Consider the following 21,457-nt stretch of genomic DNA (forward strand, 5'->3'; position numbering starts at 1 on the left):
AGTCTATGTAAGGAATGGATACACCTAGGAGACGATATGGCTTGTGAACATGTATGTTTTTTAATACTGGAATAAACGCTACGTTTTACAAGGACCACGGTTGAAAGCTGGAATTTTTTATGTCTTTGGATTTCCTATAGCTCAGATAGGTCATTAATATTACATCAGTGGTGGTCTGACACACGGTACCCCTTACAATCACCTGGTTTTAGAGGCCTTGGTTATAAGGTGAACGCCACTTCTATTTCACAGGCCTGTCACATCAAGTTTATCTATAACATGGCTCATATGCAGCTCAGGTGCTGAGCTGCAATACCAAACATGGCCAATGATTGGCACTATTCCTGGTAATCGGTGAAGAGGACATGGCAGATGGTAGAATGGAGTGGTTAAAAGAAGGTGCTTGCTGGTCTGCCATGAATCCTATAGGTGGTGCTGCCTTAGCTCCAGTGTCCACATCCTTTCCTGTGACTTAGTATTAGGCACCAACACTGTGTCCATATTAAACTAGGCGGGTTAGGGTTGCGTTTAGATTCGGCATAGTTAGTCTCTACTTCAACCATGCTATACCTGAAAAAGCCAAGACGGAGGGCAATCCTGCCTGCCAGCAAATAACAGCTAACCTGCCCAGAGCCATGGCAGTGGCCTCTTCAAACACCTTAATGGAGGGGATGCAGAGTGTCCCCACAGTGCGGACATTATGACCTATCCAAAGGTCAACAGTATCAGATCTGGAAAACCTCTTTAATGTGATTCCGTTTTCCTTGTCCCCTACAAAGTCTCAGAATTTTACTACAGAAATGTAATAACAGGAGGAAATAGGAAAGACAATTGTAATGCAGGTTCACATGCTTGTCGAAACAGGGACTGGCAGTAGCTAAAGAGGCATAGCTATAGGGGGTTACGACTTTACAATGGCTACCTGGTCCCAGAGCCTAAGGGAACCAAAATTAACAATGAAAGGCAACACCAGAATTGTACATAACACACGGTAAATGGGGGCCAGGAGCGACTCAACTATATCTGTAACAGGGTAGACAATAATACCTTCCTATTAGAGAATTAGAAAGCAGAGATTTGCAGCACAAACGGCTGAGCACTGAAGCAGCAGCTCCACAAAGCTGCTCTACATCAGGAGGTAAGAGAGCACAGAGAGCACTGGAGGAACAGGGTTACAATTTCATTTTTGCCCTTTTCTTCCACTGATTTCTTCATAGATGACCTAAACGGCACAGAACATCCAGAAAAGATTACAACAGTCCTTACTGAGTAAAGCCACATAGTTACACAGTATCTGGCACTCAACTGTTTCACTATAAAGACCACAGTGCATGATGTACAGTCATATCTATGCCAATAGGCTATAAAACCAGTGTTAGCCCAGTACAGAGTTACAACATGACTCTTGTACGTACAAAGTCAGGAATCTATACTAGGAACTCACTCAGGACACTCATGGCTGTTTATAGCTCTCACGGTTCCATCAATCTGGAACACATTTACGATTAATACTATAAATTAAATCAATAAAATTATGATCAAACTGATTTTCCAAGGAATGGAGATTGTGTGACTGGTTAAATGGGGTGAACAGATAAAAGTTCTTATCTCTTACATAGTAAACGGTGTCACACAGAAGCAGGTTCCTGTTTACAGCAGTTCTGTCCCACTTATTCTTTAATCTGTTGCAGCCAAGAAATAGTTCAATCCAAATTAAATTCTTCCAGATGAGCTGTTAAGGGCTAATATTTAGGGTAAGATGGGGGTCACATGATTTGCCACTGGCATAACAGTTAGCCTCCAAAGCCCCAACCATGTGCAACCCCAGGCATGTGCCCCATTGGTCCCCATAGGCGGGATGAATTTTGGACAAGGCTGTAAATGCTGCCAGTGCCACTTCATTTCTTCCCTAAGAATACGTGGCCCAACAATCTCCTCCCATCAGTGATGGCCAATGGCTGCACAACTTTGGAGATAAAAGTAAGGTAATACCTGTAAAATTGTGCAGACATTAGCCACCATGGGGGGGGGGAAGCATCAGTTCTTACCCATAGAGTCTGCAAGTCCACTCAAACATTGTCTTAAGACAGGCATTTCCTTGCAGGTCCATTTACCTATTTGTTCCAGTTTATGATTCTGATTTAGTTCCTGAGCTCAGCTTGTCTTTCACCCGCCTTTATTTTGTTCATCTTGTTCTTGCTGTCCTCCTCTGGTTCCTAGAGTTATCTTGCCAACTACTTGATGACTCCTGGATTGCCCTAACTATTATGCTGCACTGCAGCCACCAATCTGAGGCTACTCAGGGGACTATGGACTGTGGATGTCCTGCAGGAAAGAGCAGGTTCCAGTATAGGGGTAGAAGGACCAAGGACATCGCTACCATCTGTACATCACTTTGGCCAATCAGATTTTGGCATATAGAGCCCATTAGAGTGACTGTGGCTACCAGCACACTGATACAGTGCCTTGAAAAAGTATTCATACCTCTCGAATTTTTTCACATTTTGTCACTTACAAAGACAAACATAAAAGTATTTCATTGTGATTTTAGGTGATAACCAACACAAAGTAGCAGATAATTGTGAAGTGGAAGGAAAGGATACATGGTTTTCAAAATGTTAATCTGAAACGTATGATGAGCAAAAGTCTTCAGACCCATATATCAATACTTTGTAGAGCCACCTTTTACAGCAATTCCACCTGCAAGTCTTTTGGGGTCTCTCTCTGCCAGCTTTGCACATCTAGGGACAGATTTTTGCCCCTTCTTCTTTGCAAAATTGCTCAAACTCAGCCAGAGTGGATGGAAAACGTCTGAACAATTTTTATGTCTTGCCACAGATACTCAATGGGATTTATTTCTGGACTGTGACTGGGCTATTTTAGCACATGAATATCCTTTGACTTAAACCATCCACTGTAGCTCTGGCTGTATGTTTAGGGTCATTGTCTTGCTGGAAGGTGAATCTCCTTTCCCAGTCTCAAGTCTTTTGCTGCCTGCAATATATTTCCTTCTAGGATTACCCTGTATTTAGCTCCATCCATCTTCCCATCAACTCAGAGCAGCTTCCCTGTCTCTGTTGAAGAAAAACATCTCCCCAGCATGATGCTGCCCGCCACAGTCTTTCAAGGTGGGGATGGGGTATTCAGGAGGATGAGGGGTGTTACTTTTCCGCTACACATAGTGCTTTCCATTTAGGACAAAAAGTTCAACTTTGGTCTCATCTGACCAGGGCACCTTCTTCCAGATGTTTGCTGTGTCCCCTATATGGCTTGTGGCAAACTGCAAACGGCACTTCCTATGTCTTTCTTTCAACAATAGTTTTCTTCTTGCCACTCTTCTATAAAGGTCAGATTTGTACACAGTGCCTTTTAGTTGTCCTGTGGACAGATTCTCCCTGTACCTGAGCTGTGGATTTCTGCAGCTCCTCCAGAGTGACCATGGGCCTCTTGGCTGCTTCTTTGACCAGTGCTCTCCTTGCTCAATCTGTTAGGTGGACAGCCATATCTTAGTAGGTTTGCAGTTGTGCAATACTTTTTCCAATTTTGGATGATGGATTGAACAACGCTCCTTCAGATGCTCAAAGCTTGGGATATGTTTTTATAACCTAACCCTGCTTTACATTTCTCCACAACTTTATCTCTGAAGTCTGGTGAGTTCCTTGGTCTTCATGATGCTGTTTGTTCACTAGTGTTCTCTAACAAACCACTGAGGCCTTCACAGAACAAGTATATTTATACTGAATGAAATGGATTGAGTAATACATATGCATTTTGGATTACATATGATTTATTGCATCTGAGAATTATTATTGGTTTTCTGTTGACTTCTTTCTTTTGATTTTTCTGATATATACTTATGAGACCTGATACTCTTTTTGTCTTAATTCATTGTATTTATACTGAGACTGGATTAAACAGAGCTGGACTCTATTAACTCATTAAGTGACTTCTGAAGGCAATTGTGCAAGTGTGCACTGGATTTTATTACTGGCTATCAGAGTACAGGAGGGTTGAAGACTTTTGCACGTCACACTTTTCAGATTTTTTTTTTTATTAAAATTTTGAAAACCATGTATCATTTTCTTTCCACTCCACAATTATCTGCTACTTGTTGTTAGTATATCACTTAAAATCTCAATAAAATATATTTAAAGTTTGTGGTTGTAAGGTGACAAAATGTGAAAAAGTGCCTATTGTGCTTCAGCTTGAATCACAGATGTTTGTCAAAATAAATCTTTTAGGATAACATCCAATTCAGCGAACTACACCATATTAAAAGGGGTCCCTGGTGAGAGTTGCAATTTTGGAACAGTTGGAGAGTTACAGATTGTAGAATATACTGCTCCTGTGCACTGAAGGTTGCATCATTCTACATATACCACATCCAGAATTGACAGTATAAAGTAGGTATCCTCTTTCTAAATCAATGGTCACTCCTCAGGACTGGAAAAAGACATTTTGCTTTCTTAGAGAAACAGCTGTCTCTAGAAGGAAGCAACCAATGTTTTTCCTCCAAACGTTATTAAATTTACACAAAACAATAATCCCAAATAGCGGAAGCGTTTTCGGGTAACTCTACTTCCATTCGCAACATAATTGATAATTTTCCACGGGTTGCCTCTGCTTTTGCAACTCAAGTGCACAGAAATAACTGGAGTAAAACTGCAAACACTAGCAGTGTCAAGTGTGGAATAAAGCAGCCATGGTTATCTAATCTTCTCAAACTTCTTAGCTCAGTATAACTAGAATATTAAACACTTACTATACAGTATTTTAGCAGGACCCCCACCAACAGGAAACCTTCCTCTAGTATATCATATGGAAGCAAGGAGCAATGCTGAGACTTCACCTAGTACAGTATCAGCATCACAGACAGATCAGGTTTCCCTGCAGATCACTGATATATTACAGTATCCTGCCTAATATCCATTCAAGCGCCTTGGCACAAGCACTGGTAACTTGAGCGAGCAGAGTTGGTGCCCAGACATTCTTTGTGTAGACTAGGTGCGGTGAGGGTTCTCTACCTCTCTCTATGAATGGCGGATACTTGTACAACAGACAGCACAGCTCCGCTGTTTTGGTTACCGTCCATAGCAGAAGTTAGCAAACTGATGTTATCTTCAAACAAGCTGTAAAGTTCAAAGCAGAGCCCAGCACTGGAGGCGTGTACTTGGAATTACTAAGAGTCCCAACAAGGTATTTCTTCAGGTGACTCTTCCATTACTAATGCCATTCTCCATTCTCATTCATGTGCCTCAACATGGAGTTTATTAACCAGTGGTATATTTCAGCTGCCCAGTGATGTAATAAAGGAGTAACTGGAACTGCATCCAAAACAGATCTAGTTGTGTCAAAAGTCAATGTAAATTATAAGAGGAAGAAAGGCCGATTTAATCAATAGTATAAAAAGTGGTTCTCCAAATATAACATAAAATCCCCTGTAAATTTACATTCTCTAGAATTTCTCCTTACCCCTACAGATGGGTTCCCATCATAGATATTAATGGACTTTCATTCCGGTGGCTAAGGTTATCTTCTCATACATGTAGTGTCCTCCTGATCAGTGGCGTAACTAGGACCAGCGGGGGCCCGTGGTGAACTTTTGACATGGCCCCAGCCCCTCCCCCCTTTCCCGACCGATACCTGTTGAAGACCGATGCCTGCTGAAGACCCTACCTCCCCCCCCCCCCGAATTCCTGCGCGCTCTATTATTCCCCATAGTGATCCCTATACACATTATTATATCCCATAGTGGCCCCTGCACACAGTATTATGTCCCATAGTGGTCCAAGCAAACAGTATTATATCCCATAGTGGCCCCTGCACACACTATTATGTCCTATAGTAGCCCCTACACACAGTATTATGCCCAATAGTGGCCCCTGCAGTGGTAGCGGCTGTCGCTGGGCCCCTAATGTCCCAGGCCCTGTGGCAGTCGCTACCCCTGCTACCCCGGTAGTTACGCCACTGCTCCTGATAACCAGCCATGATATCCTTATTGTAGTTGGGTTAACTTCTCATTCATCCTGATAATTCAGCCATGATGTCCTTATTCTAATCAAGTTATCTTCTCATATATGTAGTGTCTCTATACATGTGGTTGGATTGTCTTTTCATACATGTAGTATCCTTCCTGAAAACCAGCTATGATGTCCTTATTGTGGCCGGGTTATCTTCTCATACATGTATGTCCCTCCTGATAACCTGTCAACAAGAGGGAAATCATAGCTGATTTCCCAACAAGTCCCAGACCATAGAAAGTTCCAGCATTCATGGTCATATCCACTGGAAAGAGATTACGACAAAATATGTTGCCGCTAAGATGGTTGGAAAAAAATCTCATTTTTAGTTATTTTTTTTCTTTATGTGTAATGCCAGTCTTCATGAATTTTCAATGAGCTTTAGATATATAAACAAGTTCAAAGGTAATCCGGGAGAGCGGAGAGGACAGATAAATGAATGGATGTTAATATTATCAGCCTATTATGAAATGTTACAATGTAACACCAGGAACCAATCAGCAATTCTCCATCACTCACAAAGCATTTTCCTAAATCTGCTGTGTGTTATCTGGACTTCAGGCGTCTCTGCCAAAAAAACAGCAACAGAGATTTACATTATCCGGGATCTATGCCAAGTCTGTAGCCTGAACACCGAGTAACTATTTATAGGCAGGGAAGATATCGGCCTCACTCATTTGTTAAATGTTGATAAAGGAAAATGTCCTTCAACTGTACGTGCGGGAAGATTATCACTTCTGCAAAACAGGAGGATGACATTTTTTTTTTTTTTTTTTTAAACAGAAATAGCATTCAGCTTAGGAAAGTTTTTGAGAATTGAGGCACGAGACGTTGGTACCTCATGGCTCAGCGATAGCACTGCCACTATTTCTGGGAACAGTGGTCCCTGCAGCCCAGACACAAACCTCTGAAACATCACAGATATTTTATTTCAACCTTTTTTAATTCATTTGGTTGTGGGGAGAGGGGAGAATAATTGTAGATAAAGTGGTTTTATTGTTTTGTTTTGTTTTTGTTTTTTTAAACAAGTTTAGCTCCCTTGAAAACCCCTTTAATCCTACAAAACCTGGCCTAATCAAAGTCTATGTATGTCATTATCATTAATGATGTCACTGCACAATGCATATATGCCAAACCGTACCAGTATAAGAGGCCATCAAGATTTTACACAGACAAAAACTACAAAAGCAAAGATGCCCATGTGGAATTTCAATGTCCATTCCTTCTATTTTAGAGGTGTATAAAAAGCAGATTACTTCCATAATCCCACTGACAAGACATGCATGCTTGACTGAACCAAGTGTGCATGGGTATGGAGGGGGGGAGGGGATAAAGGTCTAAATGAAGATATTGAAGGTGTGTGGCCATATTAGGTCAGAAATCCCACCAATACTGAACGAGAAACAGTTTCCTACATATAGTAACAACCACTGGGATCATTATATACCATTGAACAAGTAGATGTGGTAATGTAGCACCACTGCTGCCCATGGACTATTTCTGGTACTGCATCTTGTATTCCATAATTATTCTTGAACACCTTGCAATTTGCCATTCCTCAGCTATTCTTCCTGGAAAAGTATGAATACACTGTCAACAGATAGTTCTAATATCCCTTGTCACAGGGGCATGCCTTTATACTCGATAAAACTGTCCAATCACACATTACAATTTACTAAAACAGACATGTCAGGAGAAATGATTCCTCGTTGTTAAGTATCCCCCCAGTTTCTGAAACACTGTATGAAACACTTCTACAATCCTATGAAAAAGTTTGGGCACCACTATTAATCTTAATCATTTTTAGTTATAAATATTTTGATGTTTGCAGCAGCCATTTCAGTTTGATATATCTAATAACTGATGGACACAGTAATATTTCTGGATTGAAATGAGGTTTATTGTACTAACAGAAAATGTGCAATATGCATTAAACCAAAATTTGACCGGTGCAAAAGTATGGGCACCTCAACAGAAAAGTGACATTAATATTTAGTACATCCTCCTTTTGCAAAGATAACAGCCTCTAGTTGCTTCCTGTAGCTTTTAATCAGTTCCTGGATCCTGGATGAAGGTATTTTGGACCATTCCTCTTTACAAAACAATTCGCGTTCAGTTAAGTTTGATGGTCGCCGAGCATGGACAGCCCGCTTCCAATCATCCCACAGATGTTCAATGATATTCAGGTCTGGGGACTGGGATGGCCATTCCAGAACATTGTAATTGTTCCTCTGCATGAATGCCTGAGTCGATTTGGAGCAGTGTTTGGACATTGTATTGCTGAAATATCCATCCCCGGCGTAACTTCAACTTCGTCACTGATTCTTGAACATTATTCTCAGGAATCTGCTGATACTGAGTGGAATCCATGCGACCCTCAACTTTAACAAGATTCCCGATGCCGGCATTGGCCATAAAGCCCCAAAGCATGATGGAACTTCCACCAAATTTTACAGTGTATAGCAAGTGTTTTTCTTGGAATGCTGTTTTTTTTGGACACCATGCATAACGCCTTTTTGTATGACCAAACAACTCAATCTTTGTTTCATCAGTCCACAGGAGCTTCTTCCAAAATGAAGCTGGCTTGTCCAAATGTGCTTTTGCATACCTCAGGAGACTCTGTTTGTGGCGTGCTTGCAGAAACGGCTTCTTTCTCATCACTCTCCCATACAGCTTCTCCTTGTGCAAAGTGCGCTGTATTGTTGACCGATGCACAGTGACACCATCTGCAGCAAGATGATGCTGCAGCTCTTTGGAGGTGGTCTGTGGATTGTCCTTGACTCTTCTCACCATTCTTCTTCTCTGCCTTTCTGATATTTTTCTTGGCCTGCCACTGCTGGGCTTAACAAGAACTGTCCCTGTGGTCTTCCATTTCCTTACTATGTTCCTCACAGTGGAAACTGACAGGTTAAATCTCTGAGACAACTTTTTGTATCCTTCCCCTGAACAACTATGTTGAACAATCTTTGTTTTCAGATCATTTGAGAGCGGGCTGTCCATGCTCGGCGACCATCAGATTTAACTGAACTTGAATTATTTTGTAAAGAGGAATGGTCCAAAATACTTTCATCCAGGATCCAGGAACTGATTAAAAGCTACAGGAAGCGACTAGAGGATGTTATCTTTGCAAAAGCAGGATCTACTAAATATTAATGTCACTTTTCTGTTGAGGTGCCCATACTTTTGCACTGGTCAAATTTTGGTTTAATGCATATTGCACATTTTCTGTTAGTACAATAAACCTCATTTCAATCCTGAAATATTACTGTGTCCATCAGTTATTAGATATATCAAACTGAAATGACTGCTGCAAACACCAAAATATTTAGAACTAAAAATGATTAAGATTAATAGGGGTGCCCAAACTTTTTCATAGGACTGTATGTGTTAACTGTAATGTCTGCCTATAAAATATTTTAATCATGACGTAAAGACGGCATTAACCAGAACATGTTACTCGATAGCGAGAGGCCTGCTCTTCTGACAGATAATTGAGAGCTTCCACGAAGAGCTCACTCTTTAGGGTCATCTGTATTTTGCAATTGCAGCAATCTCACCACAAAGTGTTTCATATGACAGACTAAGCCCAGACCCTATGTAGAGAAAGGAAAGACGTTCCGGGGTCTTAGTATAACTCAATGCTTTAATATGAAGCCAGTAAAATAGTCGGGATTCTTAGAAGTCGCCTGCCATTCCCAGTTTCCGAACATATGTTTCTAGTATACATTTCCATAAAAAAAGGGAATCAAACTTTCAGACTAAACAAAAGCGAGCATTAGTCTCTTGTTAGCTGCTCCATCTTTGCTTTACAAGTCTAATATCCTATCACCAGGGTGAAAGCAGACTAGATGTCATTAACACCCGGTGCTGCCTATATACAGATCTGTATGGGATGGTTTATAGTTTATCCTTCAGTGACAACATCTCTCACGCATGTATTTCATACTCAGTATCCACAGTTAATGCAAACGTGTCTTCTCCTTAAGAGACGTTTCCTATCATAGAAATATTGTAGCCATAATTATTCACCTCCTAAACAGTATTGTGACTACAGTGCAGTGGTTCATCGTTTCCCAAGATCGGTGGGGTCTGAGTGACATACAATCATAAGCCCCAAAAATCAGGAAAAAAAAGTTAATATAGTACTGAAGGATATGTTGGGTCACATGACACTATCAGCAGCCATGTTGTGACTTGGGCTCCAGTCTCAAACTGAGGTTTTCCTGGAACTTACATACTGATAACCTATCTTTAGGATAGATCATCAATATGTGACTGGTGGTGGTCCAACCACCAAGACTCCCACATATCAGTCTCTTCCCGACAAAGATGATGTTACATTGGTCAATCACATGGTACAGCAGCAACTTACTCCCATTCAAGTGAATGGGGCTGAGCTGCCATACCAAGCACAGCCACTGAACAATGTATGGTGCTGACCTTAGTATTCAGTAAAAAGAGGCCGCAGCGCTTTTCAACCAGCCCAAATCCTGTAGCCTTTTCAACCAGCTGGATCCTTAATGGTTCCAAGTCTCCAACCCACACAGAGGAAATAATGATGTCCTATCCTAAGGATTCTATAAATACATCATCAATATTTACATCATAGAAAACCCCTTAACAGTACATGCTGACAAGGCAGTAGGCAAATACAAAACTCCAGTTGTAACAAAAGTCACCGCATTTGACTTGTCCTTTGTAAGAATAAGGATACAAAGCCTGTAAAATGAAGGAGCCACATGTACATCACTCACATGTCTATTCAGGGAACTTCTACACTATAACAATATTTGTGATGTATTCATTACAAGTTCAGAGACTGCGATTCATTAGAGGGAGAGCAAAGGAAGTGAGATCTGACAGATTCTTCATAGAATCCCACCGGAGGCGGATTAACAGGAGGGAAATGCTACAGAGCGGTACAGGACTTACAGCCCAGGTCTTTGTCAGTCTGAAGATGGGGGCGCTCTGCAACGCTGACACTACTGACATCAGGGAGTGGAGATTGTTCAAATCCAGGAGTTTCTACAGAAAAATACAGAAATAATAAAATATTACAATAACATTTCAGTGATATCAACAGATTGCTCTAAGATTACCAGAACAATATTTACTGTAAGCTTTGCCTTTTAGAGGAGAAGTCCTGGAAGCGATGAATGATATGGCCCCCACAGATATAGCCCTGACGTAACGTCATCCAGTCTGGCTGGGATCACAAGAAGAGACAGAAGGATTGGAGCAAGCCTACATCCACAGAAAATCTGTGCTCCATTCTCCAAGATGGAGAGTTCTGCCAAAAACTGTCTTCAAGTACCGAGAAGAATTGATGGCAGACAAAGGGATTTACATTTCTCTTTAATTTGTTCACTTTGCATTTTGTTAATTGACAAAATAAACAATGAACCCTTCCATATCTGTAAGCATTCTAACCGCCTGACATTTTTTCACACCTGCCTCAAACATTTGCACCGTACTGAAGGATGTCCATGGTATTCAACCTGCAGTCACATAGACTTCTACCTGCCCACTTCATCTTGTATATTCTGTACGTCAGCATGTGGTAGAGAACACATGGCGTCTGCCCACATGATTTACGAGTAATGGATAGAGGTTTGTATAATGACCCATTGAAATTCAATCTTAAAGGGTAGGTTTGCACTCCTTTCCATACATAAAGGGGCTTCTTTTGGGGGAAATATGTAGACATGGAAAGAAGATTAAAATATTTTTGTCTGTACACGAGACTGAAAGTTATAAAAGCAGTGATTTATAGAAACAAATAAGTCCCTGTCAGAACAATTTACATTTTGCAGCTTCTGTGTTTATAATGGTGTCGGCGGACTCGTGAAACTGTTACCGATCAGCGTAAAATCTGTAATGAACTGTGATTTGTAATTATTCATGTGGTCAATCCCAGGCTGGATTATAGCGGCAGCTGGATAGACTGAGGCCCCAGCGATTCATAGCAATTATTTGTTCAATGATTTGCTTGATATTACTAAACATGAGTCAGCCTGAAATCACTGCTCATCTGATGGTACTTGTACTAGAAACAAAACCAACACCCCCTTCATCACTTCATTATGAGCAATGAATCCACTTTTTGGACGCCCTACCAGTGGTCGCCTCCTGCTGATCATCTTTAGTTCAGTCTCATGTAAGCTCCTGAGCAGCCCCCTAGTGGTGACTGCAGGCAGCCATCATTTGTTCATTTAGCTTCAGAGGATTTGGCGTATATCAGGGGAAAAAAACACCTTTGCAAATGTGTATTAAAAATACAATCTGCAAAAGTGTATTATATCACTTGAATGGGACTGAGCTGTAAAAAGGCCATGTGACTGCTGAACATGATGTGAGATGGCCTGTGAAGTGGAACTGATTCTAACAGCTGATCAGTGGGGGCCCCTGGTGTAGGACCTTTGCTGATCCTAAATAAATGGCCTATCATAAGGATAGCTCATCAACTTATAGAGCCTAGAAAGCCCCTTTAATGATGTCATGTATGGTATAGCTGCAACATAAAATTATTTACCACGCAGTCAATAGAAAATTGACAAACTGAGGACTGTCCAGTGGATCAAGCCATCAACTATGTATCTTCAAGTATACAGAACTTAAAGGGATTCTCCACTATGGAGAAATAAGTTGACCATAAAGTGTACACCTTCAGAGACCCAAGTGGTCAGGTGTGGAGAAATTTGGAAATAAATATTCAACATTCCCTGTAGTGCCACTACATAGAATTCATCTAAATCAATGGGGTATCTGTGTAATGGAGAACTAGTCAAACACTTGGCTCAAGAGAAGAGAATCCGGAACAAGGAACAATTACCTATTAAAAGGAATTTCCAGGATCAAGTAAAACTTGACCAAATGAAATAAAATCAATGACAAACTACTACTTTGATAACCCCCCCCCAGGCATTTTGTCACCTTGATGTCCTATCAAATGTTTACTTGACTGTCCTCAGTGTTGCAGCCAAGTAGACTGACCAGCGAGTGAATGGGTCAAGAAGTATCACTGTAGGGTTACCAGTTAAAAAGCTAGACTGATAAAGGGACGAGGAAATTTTAGTAATATTTTACCATCCAAGGTTTCATCTACAGTTTCTCTCAGAACTATTGTCTTTCCGTGTCTGAGTCAACAGCATCAGAGTACTGGGAATTCCTGATCATTGGCCGCTGAATGAAAGGAAATTATTTGACTTCATACAGCCTTTATAGCTTCCTTATTATATGCAGAACGATAGCATTTTACAATTTCCTACCAACATGTGCTTACGTTTTACTTGATTTATTGAACAAATTTCCATATGACATATTTCCATAGTGGTTTAATCAAAATTGCCTTCAAGAATTCCAATAAAACTGAACACAAAGATACATGCTGTGTCCCCTGAGAAAACAACGTAATAAAGAACCTATTACAACAAACAAACCGAACATAAAAGCACTGCTCACGCTGGGTTCACACTAGCGCCCGGACTCCGTTTTCAGGTTTCCGTCTTCTGCAACCTGTCAGACTGGGTCCGGCTGTGAGCGCTTTATGCTCTCCGCCGCAAAAGCGTTTTTTTTAAACCAGACACAGAGTCCGACTCTATGTCCGGTTTAAAAAAAAAAAAAAACAAAAAAAAAAAAAAAACACTGTTTCGCGGCGGAGAGCATAAAACGCTCACTGGTGCTCACAGCTGGACAGCTTTCAAACCCATTCAAATGAATGGGTTTGAAAGAGTCCTGCAACTTTCCATCTCCTGCTCTGTTTTGTGCAGGAAACAGAAACCTGTATGAACGGAGACCGGGCGCAGATGTGAACGAGGCCTCACTGGTACTAATACCAAGTCTGTCCTGTGTAGTATAGGGCATGGTCACAAAGAGGAATTTGGGACTCATTTTGAGGCAGTTTCTGCATCAAAAGTACATTAAATAAAATCTCAAAAGTCTGAAATCTGCCTTCTGTTTATGTCATTGGGATGCAGATTTTTCTAGTAGCCAATTTTTTTTGCAGCTAACAGAAAAAAAGCAGCATCTGCTCATTCTTCAGATGGTTTCAGTCTGAAACTCTCACTGCAATGAATGGGAGACAGATTTTAGAACACATTTCACCTCAAAATCAATTCAAAATTCTGTCTGTAATCTGCCCATCACGGTTTGCAATGAAAGTCTGAAATACACAGGACAGAAATTTGTTGAGGAAACCAAGGTGGAAAACTGATTCAAATTCCACTGCAAATTACGTTGTGTGAACCTAACCTTAAAGGGGCTCTATCATTGGGAAAAGTCCTCTGTAGCTAAGCACATACTTGCATAGCCTTTAGAAAGGCTATTCCACACCTACCTTTTGTATGTAAATTGCTTCAATAGACTTTGAATAAGTCCGTCTTTATTCATATGCTAATTAGCCTCCTCCGTGCACTCCAGAAGTGTCTGTGATCACAGTCTGCTATTCTCTGTGCATGACAGCAGGGAGATGAGTCATCAGTACAGCAGCCTCTGCTGTACATTCACATAGAGAATAGCAGAGAGAAGTGCACAGTGAGACTTCCGTAGTGCATGGCGAAAGCTAATTAGCATGTGAATAAAAACGGACTTATTAAAAAAACTACTGAGGCAATTTACATACAAAAGGTACATGTGAAATAGTATGTGCTTAGCTAAAAACGACATTTCCCAATGATAGAGCCCCTTTAAAGAAAATTTCTATCCCTGATTCTCTTTCATCCATCTGGCAAATTTTCATGCAGCCATACAGATTTTAAGGAAAGCCGGGCTACAGTGTTGGCCAAAAGTATTGGCACCCCTGCAATTCTGTTAGATAATACTCATTTGCTTTCAGAAAATGATTGCAATCACAAATTATTTGGTATTATTATCTTCATTTAATTTGTCTTCAATGGAAAACCACAAAAAGAATTGTCAAACAGCGAAATTGGATATAATTCCACACCAAACATAAAAAAGGGGGTGGACAAAAGTTTTGGCACTGTTTGAAAAAGCATGTGATGCTTCTCTAATTTGTGTAATTAACAGCACCTGTTACTTACCTGAGGCACCTAACAGGTGGTGGCAATAACAATCACACTTGCAGCCAGTTGAAAGGGATTAAAGTTGACTCAACCTCTGTCCTGTGTCCTTGTGTGTACCACATTAAGCATGGAGAAAAAAAAGAAGAGCAAAGAACTGTCTGCGGACTTGAGAAGCAAAATTGTGAGGAAGCATGAGCATTTTCAAGGCTACAAGTCCATCTCTAAACCTCTAAAACCTGAATGTTCCTGTGTCTACCATACGCAGTGTCATCCATCAAGAAGTTTAAAGCCCATGGCACTGTGGCTAACCTCCCTAGATGTGGACGGAAAAGAAAAATTGACGAGAGATTTCAACGCAAGATTGTGCGGATGGTGGATAAAGAACCTCGACTAACATCCAAACAAGTTCAAGCTGCCCTGGAGTCCGAGGGTACAACAGTGTCACCCCGTACTATCCGGCGGAGTCTGAATGAAAAGGGACTGTATGGTAGGATACCCAGGAAGACTCCACTTCTTACCCAGAGACATAAAAAAGCCAGGCTGGAGTTTGCCAAAACTTACCTGAGAAAGACAAAAACGTTTTGGAAGAATGTTCTCTGGTCAGATGAGACAAAAGTAGAGCGTTTTGGGAAAAGGCATCAACATAGAGTTTACAGGTAAAAAAAAAAAAAAGAAAAAAAAAAGAGGACTTCAAAGAAAAGAACACGGTCCCAACAGTCAAACATGGCAGAGGTTCCCTGATGTTTTGGGGTTGCTTTGCTGCCTCTGGCACTGGACTGCTTGACCGTGTGCATGGCATTATGAAGTCTGAAGACTACAAACAGATTTTGCAGCATAATGTAGGGCCCAGTGTGAGAAAGCTGGGTCTCCCTCAGAGGTCATGGGTCTTCCAGCAGGACAATGACCCAAAACACACTTCAAAAAGCACTAGAAAATGGTTTGAGAGAAAGCACTGGAGACTTGTAAAGTGGCCAGCAATGAGTCCAGACCTGAATACTACAGAACACCTGTGGGGGAGAGATCTCTTGATGGCAGTTTGGAGAAGGCCCCCTTCACATCTCAGGGACCTGGAGCAGTTTGCCAAAGAAGAATGGTCAAAAATTCCAGCAGAGCCTTGTAAGAAACTCATTGCTGGTTACCGGAAGCGGTTGTTCGCAGTTATTTTGTCTAAAGGTTGTGCTACCAAGTATTAGGCTGAGGGGGCCAATACTTTTGTCCAGCCCATTTTTGGAGTTTTGTGTAAAATGATCAATGATTTGACTTTTTTTTCATTCTCTTTTGTGTTTTTTCATTGCAAGCAAGATAAATGAAGATATTAATACCAAAGAGTTTGTGCTTGCAATCATTTTCTGGAGGAAAATGAGTATTATCTTACAGAATTGCAGGAATGCCAATACTTTTGGCCAACACTGTATATCCAATCCGGCTGCAAAAAGCGCTCCCAAGAAAGGACAAGCATGGAGTACAGTATAAATCCTCACCTTGGCTATCTTGATAAAATGGCTCAGTATTTCAGCTCTAATTTTTAGAGTCTGCGTTGTTAAGATTTCTCGGACAACCCAAAAACTGACCTAAAATAAAAAGAAGAAAAAGTTAAGGGAAAGCAGTTTACAAATGGTACTTTAAGCAAAAAGGAAATCTTTCACCCAGCGTACAGCACTTGTACAATGTATTTTTTGTCCTTCCAGAAAGAGCCCAAAGTGGTGATGTCTTTTCAAATGTTGGTGGCACGGACTGTCAGATTTACTACAACTTGTGCCAGTGACTGGCACAAACTATAGCACAAGGCTACGCTGCTCAAAGCAGGCAGAAATTTCAGTTTCTGCCATGAGGACAACCCAAGATGTGACAAATGTATTAAAAGCACAACAATCTGTTGTAAAGCACATATATGTAATTGTAAGTGCAGTTAGTGACATAGTAAACAATATTGCTGCCGAGAAAATAAACTTTTAATCCGTATGTAAATTTGTGATTTTATCTCAATGCAATGCAAAAGACATTGAAATGAAATGAACAAAATCTGAAAACTATTTATTTAAAAATTGCAAAACATAATAAAATTTATGAGCATTTCATCTTGGGATTTTTTTACCCCCCTTGTCCCCTGTACACAAACCAGACGACTTGTTTCTCATTAAATAGTGAGATTTCATTTTTTCCAGGCTATGTAGAAATGAGCTAAGACACATGATAACCAGCCAACCACAGATTAACGTGTACAGTCTCTGCTGCCTGCGTCAATCATGTTGTGGCCGGGGAGGCCTGTTCTGGGTCGCTCTTATATAACAATGATCTGCCGCTGACCTCTGTGTTGTGCGGGCGGCTGTTTTCCAAGGTCTAAATTTCCAGGATTTCTGTGTCACAGAATTAATAATGCTTGAGTTTTGTTCCAGTAGAGACTAAGAAATACATTAAGATCAACTTAAAAAGCTCTGGAATACAACTCCCCACATGATCTGTAATGAGGAGACAAATTATAGGACATCTCATGTATCTCTAACATAGCTTTACTACTATAATCTTTGGTTTAAAAGATTTCCCAGTTTGTCTGGACCAATATCCACCATGTGTGAACATACCCATAGGGTTCAAAAACAGTCAATCAATTTTAGGACTTTCTGCGAAAACTGGCCAACACAACCATCTTCCAATTGGGCAAGAATATGGCTGCTGAATTGGCATCTGAGTAGTACTGACAACACTCCAGTTAGCAGTACACAAAGTAAGGGCCAATTCACATCATGCTGAGGAAAACTGTGATGTATCCCACTGCAAAGGCATATACAGTCATATACAATGAAACCTTTCAGATGACCATCAAAAAAAAAAAGGCATTAGAAAATGGTCTTCTAGAGGGGTGGACTTTATAAAGATGGTGGTTAATATGGAAAACTGATAATCCGTGGGAGAAAATGTGGTCTGGGTAAGGGGGTGAAAGGCTCCCGTTCTTCATGACATTCCAATATATGGAATCATGTATCCTACAATGTACTCTCATAAACTAGGGATAAAGACGCTTATAGAGTCCTATGAAAAAGTTTGGGCACCCCTATTAATCTTAATCATTTTTAGTTCTAAATATTTTGGTGTTTGCAACAGCCATTTCAGTTTGATATATCTAATAACTGATGGACACAGTAATATTTCAGGATTGAAATGAGGTTTATTGTACTAACAGAAAATGCGCAATATGCATTAAACCAAAATTTGACCAGTGCAAAAATATGGGCACCTCAACAGAAAAGTGACATTAATATTTAGTACATCCTCCTTTTGCAAAGATAACAGCCTCTAGTCGCTTCCTGTAGCTTTTAATCAGTTCCTGGATCCTGGATGAAGGTATTTTGGACCATTTCTTTCTACAAAACAATTCAAGTTCAGTTAAGTTTGATGGTCGCCGAACATGGACAGCCCGCTCTCAAATGATCTGAAAACAAAGATTGTTCAACATAGTTGTTCAGGGGAAGGATACAAAACGTTGTCTCAGAGATTTAACCTGTCAGTTTCCACTGTGAGGAACATAGTAAGGAAATGGAAGACCACAGGGACAGTTCTTGTTAAGCCCAGAAGTGGCAGGCCAAGAAAAATATCAGAAAGGCAGAGAAGAATGGTGAGAACAGTCAAGGACAATCCACAGACCACCTCCAAAGAGCTGCAGCATCATCTTGCTGCAGATGGTGTCACTGTGCATCGGTCAACTATACAGCGCACTTTGCACAAATAGAAGCTGTATGGGAGAGTGATGAGAAAGAAGCCGTTTCTGCACGTACGCCACAAATAGAGTTGCCTGAGGTATGAAAAAGCACATTTGGACAAGGCAGCTTCATTTTGGAAACAAAAATTGAGTTGTTTGGTTATAAAAAAAGGCGTTATGCATGGCGTCCAAAAAGAAACAGCATTCCAAGAAAAACACATGCTACCCACTGTAAAATTTGGTGGAGGTTCCATCATGCTTTGGGGCTGTGTGGCCAATGCCGGCATCGGGAATCTTGTTAAAGTTGAGAGTCGCATGGATTCCACTCAGTATCAGCAGATTCTTGAGAATAATGTTTAAGAATCAGTGACGAAGTTGAAGTTACGCCGGGGATGGATATTTCAGCAAGACAATGATCCAAAACACCGCTCCAAATCCTCAGGCATTCATGCAGAGGAACAATTACAATGTTCTGGAATGGCCATCCCAGTCCCCAGACCTGAATATCATTGAACATCTGTGGGATGATTTGAAGCGGGCTGTCCATGCTCGGCGACCATCTAACTTAACTGAACTTGAATTGTTTGTCCAAAATACCTTTATCCAGGATCCAGGAACTGATTAAAAGCTACAGGAAGCGACTAGAGGCTGTTATCTTTGCAAAAGGAGGATCTACTAAATATTAATGTCACTTTTCTGTTGAGGTGCCCATACTTTTGCACCGGTCAAATTTTGGTTTAATGCATATTGCACATTTTCTGTTAGTACAATAAACCTCATTTCAATCCTGAAATATTACTGTGTCCATCAGTTATTAGATATATCAAACTGAAATGGCTGTTGCAAATACCAAAATATTTAGAACTAAAAATTATTAAGATTAATAGGGGTGCCCAAACTTTTTCATAGGACTGTATATGTGCAATATGGATTATCAAGAATAGAAGTGCCTGTAGGATCAGGATCCGCTCAGGGCCTCCAATTTTCTAACTTGGTTCCAAAGTTATGAGGGCATCAGAGGCTTTTTGATATGATGATCTATGGAGAGGAACCCACCTAACAGACTTACCTCGGACAGGGGCAGGGTAAGCGTATGTTCACAAGGCGGAAAATGGATTCCGCGTGTGAACATACTGCGCAGCCCGCAACGGAATGCCGATACAGTGCACAGGCATCCCATTGCAGCATTGCGCTCCGGATTGGGCCTGAATGAATGGGGCTAATCGGGAGGGAGTGTCGTGTATTGGACGCAGGGGCTCAGCCAGCCGCGGAATCCATGGGAAGAAGGGGCATGTCGCTTGTTTTTTCTGCTACCAGCTGGCGGAGAAAAGAAGTGAGCGGCTCCCATTGAAGTCAATGGGCATGTTTTAGGCAGCGGATTTTGAAGTGGATTCCGCATCAAAATCCGCTGCCAAAAAAAACTCAGTGAGAACAAACCCTAAGGCTGAGTTCACACAGAGTTTTTAGGTCAGAATTTTGGTCAGGAAACATCCGGTTAGTAAATTTTGTGAGGCTTTTTTTTTGAGGTTTTGGAATGTGGCCATGAATTATCTTCTTTAAAAAGCCTCGTGGTTTTTGTCAATTCCGCAACAAAAAATGTGTCAAAATTCGCATACAAAAAAACGTGAGGCGTTTTTTCCGCTTCCTATTGACTTGCGTTGATTTTTTTCAGCCGCAATCCACCTGAAGAATGGACCAGTTGCTTCTTTTTTCCACTAGTGGAAAGAAATTACAAGCAGATTACAGTATGGTGAGGTGTTTTTTGGAGGAGGATTTTGAGGCGGATTCAGTCTCAAAATCCTGACAAAAAAAACTCTGTGCTAACTCAACCTTAAGTTTTTGACGTGGAATTGTCAAAAACTGCCTCAAAAAACGCAAGGCGTTTTTTTTAAGATAATGCATGGGCACATTTTAAAAAAAAAAAACTCTAAAAAAATGCCACATGAATTTTACTAAGCGGATTTTTGCTGACCTAAAAACTCTGTGTGAACTCAGTCTCAGATTCCGGTCCAAAAATCAGCTAAACAGAGAAATCTGCTACCAACTCCTACTGAAATGAATACAAGGCCCTTTTTTTTTTCCTCTTCTTTTAGGTGGACTCCACCTCAAGATGAGGCCTGCAAAAAACTCATTTGTATATTTATGCATTTATATCTTTCACAAGGTTGAGCCTCTTTTGGTGCATTGTGTTTTTTTGTGTTGAGAATATTTGTTCAGGTTTTGGTTACATGTATGTTGCTTACTTTTATTAAGTAGTAAATTGAAAGTTACATTTAATCCTATATTGTATTTCACCTATTTGGATTTTGATGTATTAATGCTGCTGAATTAGCATTTTGTGTTTTTCTGGATATGCCATTTTATGCCACTAAAATATGTTTACCGTTCTATACCAGCCCAACAGAAACCATGCTTTTCTGGCCTTCAATGGGCGGATGGCGCTGTACAGATACGTTTAGCCTCTATACCTGGTGATTTTCACAGCGTATATGCCAAACAAAGGCTTAACATATGAATCGGGGCTTACTACATAATACTCTAGTGCGTGGAATAACTTAGCAACCAGATGTGTGGGTTATCCTATTTACACTAGTGTGCCACTAAATTTCATGCACAATTTCAGAGTAATTTTTACAGAATTTGCGGACGTTGGTTTATAAGTGGCGTCCATCTTAACTTTTCCACCTACTAAGCCATTGGTACCGTGACAGCCTCCT

The 21,457-nt window shown here is 40.7% G+C and overlaps 1 protein-coding gene across 5 annotated transcripts in view; it reads right to left on the bottom strand.

The window, feature by feature from the left end:
• RALGPS1 (Ral GEF with PH domain and SH3 binding motif 1) overlaps positions 1–21,457 on the bottom strand; it is a 335,024-nt gene that overhangs the window by 217,650 nt on the left and 95,917 nt on the right. For all 5 annotated transcript variants that reach the window (XM_075259104.1, XM_075259103.1, XM_075259100.1 and 2 more), the window contains exons 7-8: positions 16,525–16,614; positions 10,953–11,045 (exon numbers count right to left, since the gene is read on the bottom strand). In XM_075259104.1, the coding sequence (XP_075115205.1) occupies positions 10,953–11,045; positions 16,525–16,614 (183 nt within the window). The remainder of the gene's footprint in view (positions 1–10,952; positions 11,046–16,524; positions 16,615–21,457) is intronic.

The sequence above is a fragment of the Leptodactylus fuscus genome, chromosome 11 (assembly GCF_031893055.1).
Source record: "Leptodactylus fuscus isolate aLepFus1 chromosome 11, aLepFus1.hap2, whole genome shotgun sequence".
NCBI classification, from domain to species: domain Eukaryota; kingdom Metazoa; phylum Chordata; class Amphibia; order Anura; family Leptodactylidae; genus Leptodactylus; species Leptodactylus fuscus.